Source organism: Gobio gobio, assembly GCF_949357685.1.
Source record: "Gobio gobio genome assembly, chromosome: 7".
NCBI classification, from domain to species: Eukaryota; Metazoa; Chordata; class Actinopteri; order Cypriniformes; family Gobionidae; genus Gobio; species Gobio gobio.
In genome coordinates this window covers 57,229,783-57,239,484 of record NC_137103.1, presented here as the reverse complement: position 1 = coordinate 57,239,484, position 9,702 = coordinate 57,229,783, and the positions used below count along the sequence as shown (strand labels likewise).

Here is a 9,702-nt window from a genome sequence, read left to right as displayed (position 1 = left end):
CGTCTAGAGGGGTATGAAGAAGGTTATTTTGGCGGGAAAATTGGCACTAGCGATGATGTCATAGGGTTCAATCGAATCGCCTTGAGCCATGGAACTCAGGGTTGTTTCTATCACTTACGGTTCAAAAGTTATTAAACGTGAGTGCAACTTTGGACAGTTGGTGGCGCTAGAGGGATTGAGTTAGAGACTCCAAATTTGGTATGTTGACAGTTCAGACTGTCCTCTATAAGTGTGCCAAATTCCATAACTTTCCCGCAAGCGGTTCTATGGGCTGCCATTGACTCAAGAGCGGAATAGAGAACGCCACTGATTACCTTAAGAGCTTGGCCTCTAATGACAAAAACACAACAAAATGACTAAAACTAAAATATTCAAAATATTAACAAAAACTATCATAGAATATCAATGATACTAACATAACACTGGGAGATCTTCATCTTAAACTTCAGAAGCAAAAATGACAAAACGAATCATTTCTGTGAATCAGCTGTTCAATGAATCAATAAAACCACAAGTGAACGAATCATTCGGGTAACCAACTCAAAATATCCCGCATGGTGTTTTAAATGCATTAAAACGCTTTGCAACATAATATCTGTTGGTAAATATTGCCGTTTGTTTCTATTGTATTATTATATTAGGACATATAGCTGGACGATGACTGTTTTCTGTAGGGTCAAATTGAACTATTTCAATAATTGATAATAATTTACACTTTTGTCTTTTTAGAGCTCACAGCCGAAGTGTGTTTGCATCACTGAATCATTATTTTCCTGTTGATCACTGAAATAAAGGTGACTTGACATAAATCACATACATTTTCCGTCCACCCAAAATGGCCGATACTCAAAATGGCCGATACCCAAAATGTCCGATACTCAAAATGGCCGATACCCAAAATGGCCGATTCCCAAAATGGCTGATAGCCAAAATGGCCAATACTCAAAATGTCAGATACCCAAAATGTCAGATACCCAAAATGGCTGATACCCAAAATGGCTGATACCCAAAATGTCCGATACTCAAAATGGCCAATACTCAAAATGTCCGATACCCAAAATGGCTGATAGCCAAAATGGCCGATTCCCAAAATGGCTGATAGACAAAATGGCCAATACTCAAAATGGCCGATACCCAAAATGGCCGATACCCAAAATGGTCGATACTCAAAATGGCCGATACCCAAAATGGCCGATAGCCAAAATGACCATTACTCAAAATGGCCAATACTCAAAATGGCCGATACCCAAAATGGCCAATACCCAAAATGGCTGCCATACCCAAAATGGCCGATGCCCAAAATGGCCGATACCCAAAATGGCCGATACCCAAAATGGCAGATGCCCAAAATGGCCGATACCCAAAATGGTCGATATCGTAAAACATGGATATCATTCGACTCAGCATGCCGTCCCGAATCTAACAAGACCACTTTTTATCATTTTTGTATCTCCTAAACAGTAGGTGGCGCTGCGCCAAAACTCTGCATGTAGCCTCAGGTCATGCTTGTGATGACTTTTGTCTTTTTAGAGCTCACAGCCGAAGTGTGTTTGCATCACTGAATCAATATTTTCCTGTTGATCACTGTAATAAAGGTGACTTGACATAAATCACATACATTTTTATCAAATATTGTAATATTGATATTTTAGGATCCAGCGTAACAGGAGTGACATACGTGTTATTTGTGGGTCTCAGGATGACACCGACGACCAAACTCTGTCCAATGACTCTCTGCCAAACTCCGTCCACCTTCAGAAGAGCTTCGGCACATTCAGTCTGCATCCCATCATCCCAGACGTCACGCTCTTCCTCTCCAGCATCATCATCTTCATCCCACAGGGAAACAAGCCCTTCCTACGGCACAGTTACACACAAACTGTGAAACATCTCCAGCACTGTTTAAAGAGGAATGTAGAATAAAGGGGCGGGGCCTGGTTGAGTTAGTTAGTCGTGTGTTGAAACTGGTGTTTATAGTAAGGGGCGGGGCATTTCCCAAACGCCAATCACAACACACTGCTCCAACCGACCAATCAGAGCACAGTGTGCTTTTCAGAAGGAGGGGCTTCATAGAGACAGGAAGTAAACAGAGCATTACTGACAGACTGAGAAGAGAGGAGCCGCAACAATGGAGAATATGAGGAGATAATCAACATTACCTGCTCTAGTAGAGCCAGAAAACACACCAAGATATTACTATGAAAGTTAAAGAACCTGTTCTGGAGGGAATATCACATGTTCTCTGCCGGACACCAGGTCAGTCAAGGCCACTAATGACTGCAGTGTGAGTCTGTCTTTGACCTCCGCGTCTCTCTGAAGGTCTTCCAGGAAGTTCAGGCCGCTCTACAAACCAATCACAACAGCAGAAGAGTATTAACCATGAGCGTTACATTTGAGAGGAATACCCAATACCCAAAATACCCAATACCCAAAATGGACGATACTCAAAATGGCCAATACCCAAAATGGCCGATACGCAAAATGGACGATACTCAAAATGGCCAATACCCAAAATGGACGATACGCAAAATGGACGATACTCAAAATACCCAATACCCAAAATGGACGATACTCAAAATGGCCAATACGCAAAATGGACGATACTCAAAATACCCAATACCCAAAATGGACGATACTCAAAATGGCCAATACCCAAAATGGACGATACTCAAAATGGCCAATACCCAAAATGGACGATACTCAAAATGGCCAATACCCAAAATGGCCGATACGCAAAATGGCCGATACTCAAAATGCCCGATACCCAAAATGGCCGATACTCAAAATGGACGATACTCAAAATGGACGATACCCAAAATGGCTGATAGCCAAAATGGCTGATATGCAAAATGGCCGATACTCAAAATGGCCGATACTCAAAATGGCCAATACCCAAAATGGCCGATACCCAAAATGGACGATACTCAAAATGGACGATACCCAAAATGGCTGATAGCCAAAATGGACGATACTCAAAATGGACGATACTCAAAATGGACGATAATCAAAATGGACGATAATCAAAATGGCTGATAGCCAAAATGGACGATACTCAAAATGGACGATACTCAAAATGGACGATACTCAAAATGGACGATACCCATAATGGCCAATAACCAAAATGGCCGATACCCAAAATGGCCGATACCCAGAATGGACGATAGTCAAAAAGGACGATACCCAAAATGGCCGATACCCAAAATGGTCGGTACCCAAGATGGCCGATACCCAAAATGGTCAGTATAGTAAAACATGGATATCATTCAACTCAGCATGCCGCCCCGAATCTAACAAGACCACTTTTTATCATTTTTGGGCAAACCGTTCAGAAGTTATATGCAAAAATAGCCATTTTTTGTATCTCCTAAACAGTAGGTAGTGCTGCGCCAAAACTCTGCATGTAGCCTCAGGTCATGTTTGTGAAGACATGTACCAAGTTTGGTCAGCGTTGTGGAGATACAGCCTTATGTCTATTTTCGCAAGCACTACAGAAAAATTAATTCGCCAATTTAGTCCATCTAGGAGGACTTTGAAAAAGTAGGTTTTTGGCGGGAAAATTGGCTATCTCGAAAATGACGTCATAGGGTTCTCGAAACGTCTTGAGCCACGGAATCAGAGGAAAATACTTCTGTTTCTGTAAGTAAGTGCAACTTTGGACAGTTCGTGGCGCTATGGATGTTACATTTGAGAGGAATATTCCATGTTCCACCGGAAGCCACAGAAAATGAACGTGACGCATCTAAAAACTAAATAAAATGCATTTACAGTCATGAACTTAGATATGGACAAAAAGCACCAAAAGTGCATATGATGCTTTGTGTGAAGAAAAGACACACATTTAATTTGTAGTCTTAAACAATTATAAAAACAGCATGCAAAAAATAATACAAAATTTCATTGATAATCTGTTGAAGCTGATCACATCTGTCAGATCTGAATACGGTCAGATGTGTGATTAATCATCACATGACTTCAAAAGACTTGGAATATGGTCATAAATCATATAATATGGAATATAAGTCATATTTGATACTTTTATTGAAACTTTTTTGGAACTTGTATGAAATGCTTTTACAACGTAACTTTTACTTAGTTTTTAAACATTGTATTTTATTTCGTTTTTTTAAAAATTGAGATATGCAATAAACAATAAAATACATTTTAACTTAAATAAAATTAAATATATAAAAATACGTATTTTATTTCAGATAGTTGCCATTGAAACATTTAAAATGTTTCCATTTAGTTTAACTTGATGTACTAAAATCAAGAAAATAAAAATTACTAAAACATATTTAAAAACTAATTTAAAAAAAAAAGACAAAAACACAACAAAATTACTAAAACTTTAAGTAAAATAAACACGCTATGCAGCACAGGCCCCTCCCCCTCATGAGTGGACACGCCCCTTACTGCTGATTGGCTACACACGTGTTCCATTGTCAACAGCGCTTCTCAGAAATCGCTCACTGCACCTTTGACAAATATAAAGAGATACTTTAGATCTTAAACATGTACGAGTAAATGTTTAAATTAACATTAGGATTAATAAATGCTGTAGAAGTATTGCTCATTCTTAGTTAACTACTAATAAAAATGATGCTACTGTAAGATTACAAATTTATTAATATTTGAAATATATTATAGAACAGTTAAAGGTAAAGATTGACTACATTCTAACATGATCAAGTTAAACAGCTCATGGGTTGGAGACATTACGTATTTTGTCTTTATGCACTTCCTGACCATTTAGCATAACAAGCTCAGAGATTGGTGATACTCTGTCTGGGCAGGTTTCCCAAAACCTGTATTTTGCAGGCCTGTTCCTGTTCTCTTCATTGTTTCTAAAATGAGCACCATTAGTCTTTAACGACTTTTGGAGCCCCTGAGTGGTAGCCTGATTGAATCTATGCATTTGAGTGACACTGTTATTCTGATTAAATCAAGCAAAATGGACGATACTCAAAATGGCCAATACCCAAAATGGACGATACTCAAAATGGCCAATACCCAAAATGGCCGATACTCAAAATGGCCGATATGCAAAATGGCCGATACTCAAAATGGCCAATACCCAAAATGGCCGATACGCAAAATGGCTGATCCTCAAAATGGCCGATACTCAAAATGGCTGATCCTCAAAATGGCCAATACCCAAAATGGACGAAACTCAAAATGGCCAATACCCAAAATGGCCGATACGCAAAATGGCCGATACTCAAAATGGCCAATACCCAAAATGGACGATACTCAAAATGGCCAATACCCAAAATGGACGAATCTCAAAATGGCCAATACCCAAAATGGACGATACGCAAAATGGCCGATACTCAAAATGGCCAATGCCCAAAATGGCCGATACTCAAAATGGACGATACCCAAAATGGCCAATAACCAAAATGGCCAATAACCAAAATGGCCGGTACCCAAGATGGCTGATACCCAAAATGGTCGATATAGTAAAACATGGATATCATTCAACTCAGTTCTACAGAAAATAACAGCAGTAACAGGTTTTGCCTTGAATTTTTCACTTTTGGTTGAAATATTCTAATAATATCTCCATTTTAGAAGAATTAAGAGTCTATAAGAAAAGGATCTATACCGTCAGGCGCTTCATATAAAGAAACGTACACCATTTTGTGGATTTAGTTTTAATGAATTAATTTGGTTTTAATTGTATTAATTAAATAGCCTGTAAACATACTTTATAACTAGAACAATGTATCCATATAGAGAAGCTGTTTGGCTTGTTTATAAACGAGTGTAGAGTTCTGTATGGGTTAAAGCACCTGCAGTCTGGACTCTAAAGCTTGAGCTGTGAGAAGGAAGTTCTCCTGCGCCGTGTCTGATGTGTTCAGGACTTCACCGTCTGATCGCCCACACTGCAAAGCATTCATAGTGTTAACAAAGAGCAAATTTATTTAATAGAAAACATGGAATAGTTGACGTCTGACAGCAGTGAGAAATGCTAACTATCAAACGCAACTAACCATGCAACATTTCTCAACTTAGTTTAACCCTCAGGGCCTCTTCGGTCAGAATTGACCAAACAAATGTTTACGTTTTGAAATTTTACATTTGGGAATGGGATGACACTTGGTGAGTTTTGTCGCATTAGCTATGGGAACACACGGACATGATTCGGATACGCTAAACTAAAGGGTCGGGGAAAAAAGCCTCTTGAAGCTGTGATTTTTAACATTTCAAAACAGAATATTTTCCGGTCAGAAATGACAGAAGAGCACCAGAGGGTTAAGAATCGATATCGGTTCGTAAAATTGAGAATCGATTAAAATCCAGAAATCGATATTTCTTACACAGCCCTCCTGCATTGTATCATAAAATCCCCTCCAAATTCAGAATAATAATCTCTATAAACCAGGGCTTAAAAACGAGAAAAAATATAAATTGGTTCACTCCGAGCAGAATCGATATTATAACGTTTCCGTTTTTGCGTTCCTCATTAAACATTACTGTTCCGAAAACGGTTTGATTTGAAAAAATACTGGTTAATAACGTTATTATAATTTAGCCTATACTTTAAACAAATAAGTATAAATAAAGACTTATTTTCACTCAATAATAATATAACGCATGATAATTAAACTTGAATATTTATTTCATAACATTTTTAAAACCACAACAGAAATACAAGCATTAATTACAAAGCATAAACAGCGGGACAAATATTGACCTGTTTTACTATGCCTAATTCTTTTCAGAAGAGTGATAACATTCTTTGTACATCACTTTTTTTCAACACGACTTGTTTTAAAAATTGCATGAATAAAGAATAAATAAACTGGATAACCATTGCTCTTTTAATGCTGCTAATTTCAAAGCAAACACTGCGCAACACGTCCTTGCATCACATTCTCAAATTCAGTCAGCTAATAAAGCTTGATCATTTAATGCAATATAACATACCATTTAACACGAAGCATCATTCGTCTATATAGAAAACATTGACCTGTCCTGTATTGGCAATCTGAAAGACTATAGGACAAATGTTTGATAGATGCTAGTAACCATCTTGGATAGGCTTAAACGGAATCCATAAACTAGCCTAAATCAGACTATTTGAGCTTAAAGTCCGTACTGCTTATTTAAACGTACGAAAAGAACATCCTCCAATACCTGCGCTTTCATTGATGAGCTCAGTGGGGAAAGAAATGTGCTTGAGGCGTGTAAATGCGCTCACACTGACTTGCGTAACCAGTAGATTCATAGATGACATTTCACTCACGCTTGATCCGTCACATCACATGCTGGACTACTCTATTCATGATTGGCCACTGCCAGATTAAAATATTAAAGAGAACGATAAAATAACGTTATTAACCGGTTAATGCTCATTTCAAATTAACGTTTCTGTTCAGAAAGATTCAAATTGATTTTGATTTCGTTTTCGTTCCTCTTAAAATTTCGTTCGTTTCCGGTTTTCGTTTTCGTTCCTTGAACCGGTTCAGAGCCCTGGTATAAATGAACAAAAATACATTGCTTTTGGTCACTTTTGACCGCGGATGAGCCGAAGAGGATTTATCCAGCTAAACCAGTGAGAGATGAAGATGGAACCGCTGACGGACGGAATAGGTGATGCCGCACAGGTCGGTGAGCAGGAAGTTGCTGAGCATCTCTCCAGATGAACTCTGGTCCTCGAACACGAGCAGCATCTGATCCGTCCCGCATCCCACGAAGTCATCGACGAGCAGCAGACTCACTCCTGTCCAACACAGCGCCACCTGTGGGACATCAAGAGCACGTCTGAATACACTTCAGGAGAAGAATGAGTATATGAAGTCAATAACACTGAGGATCTCTGTTAGCAAGTGAAGTGAACATTTTGTCCTCAAAGTTGATGTGTTAGAAGTAGTGATCGACCGATATTGATTTTTTAGAACCGATACCGATAATTTTTGTTTTTATGTGCCCGATATACAGAACCGATTTTTATTTACGGTTATTCTTCATATCTGTTAGCAAGTGAAGTGAACATTTTGTCCACAAAGTTGATGTGTTAGAAGTAGTGATCGACCGATATTGATTTTTTTTAGAACCGATACCGATAATTTTTGTTTTTATGTGCCCGATATACAGAACCGATATTTATTTACTGTTATTCTTCAGATCTCTGTTAGCAAGTGAAGTGAACATTTTGTCCTCAAAGTTGATGTGTTAGAAGTAGTGATCGACCGATATTGATTTTTTAGAACCGATGCCGATAATTTTTGTTTTTATGTGCCCGATATACAGAACCGATATTTATTTACTGTCATTCTTCTGTTTTTGACACGATTACAACACCACTGAACTGAACAAACCATTTTATTTATAACAATCACTCCCTCCTTGCACAGAAAACGTAACAAAACTTATTTATACACCGATAAATAGAGGGGTCTGAAAGAGCAAAAAATTAACAAAAAGTGCACTGTTGCTTAACTGTTTTTGTTTAAAAAGTAATTCTAACCAATTAAAAAACAACAACAAACAATCTCAACCACCTGGACAACAAATAGCATTGCTGTTTAGTTTAGCGTAATACTCCACGTTGAGCAGAACTAGGCTGTAGTGTAGAAAACAGAGTCTCTCAGCATCTTTTCGTTTGTTTTCATAAATGGCTCCGAAATGTAATACTTAATTTTAAACTACAGTTTTAGTAGATTTATAAACTGTTTAATAGGTTAAAGAGTGAAGAATAATTCGCTGGATAATGTAAATAACTGAATAATATCTCAGCCTTTAATATCAGGGGTTCCTCAGGGTTCATGTCTGGGTCCTGTACTTTTCTCTTTATATATGCTTCCTCTGGGAATAATCTGTCAAAAATATAAGGTCACTGTTATGCCGATGATACCCAGATGTATCTGAATTGTGATGGCGACTCCAGACTTAAGGCTTTGCTTGACTGTCTGGATGAGATTAAGGCCTGAATGGCTGCTAGTTTCTTGCAGTTGAATGAGTCTAAATCTGAGGGGATGATCTTTGGTCCGTCGAAGATTGCCAAAAATATTACACCTCACCTTGGTCCTTTAGCTACTAACATCACCACACAGGCGAGGAATCTTGGGGTGATATTTGACTCTGAGCTAAAATTTGATAGACAAATTAATGCGGTGGTTAAGGTAGTTTCTTTCAATAGAGGAACATTGCTAAATTGAAGAGCTTCTTGACTTTTAAGGATATGGAGACGGTAATTCATGCTTTTATTTCATCCAGACTGGATTATTGCAATTCCTTTTAATTAAAAATTTGTTTGCTAGGTTGCAGTTAGTGCAAAACGCCGCGGCAAGATTGTTGACTGGCACGAGGAAATGTTCTAGTAAATATCCTATACGGGTCTCTCTGCACTGGCTACCTGCTGATTTTAGAGTGCAATACAAGGTCTTATTAATGGTTTTTAGAGCATTACAGGGTCTCGCTCCAGAGTAGTGTTAGACCGATATATCGGCCGGCCAGTGGAGAACCGGCCACAGGGTCATGAAGGACCAGTGGAGAACCGGCCACAGGGTCATGAAGGACCAGTGGAGAACCGGCCACAGGGTCATGGAGGACCAGTGGAGAACCAGCCACAGGGTCATGGAGGACCAGTGGAGAACCGGCCACAGGGTCATGAAGGAACAGTGGAGAACCGGCCACAGGGTCATGGAGGACCAGTGGAGAACCGGCCACAGGGTCATGGAGGACCAGTGGAGAACC

General features: G+C 38.8%; 1 protein-coding gene across 3 annotated transcripts in view; it reads right to left on the bottom strand.

Moving 5' to 3' along the window:
- The window catches only part of fancb (FA complementation group B), a 43,638-nt gene that overhangs the window by 22,411 nt on the left and 11,525 nt on the right, over positions 1-9,702 (bottom strand). For 2 of the 3 annotated variants that reach the window (XM_079821791.1, XM_079821790.1), the window contains exons 3-6: positions 7,590-7,745; positions 5,793-5,885; positions 2,215-2,343; positions 1,679-1,857 (exon numbers count right to left, since the gene is read on the bottom strand). In XM_079821791.1, coding sequence (XP_079677917.1) covers positions 1,679-1,857; positions 2,215-2,343; positions 5,793-5,885; positions 7,590-7,745 — 557 coding nt within the window. Of the gene's footprint in view, positions 1-1,678; positions 1,858-2,214; positions 2,344-5,792; positions 5,886-7,556; positions 7,746-9,702 lie in introns of all 3 variants that reach the window. The other variant, XM_079821789.1, reaches the window with a different exon arrangement.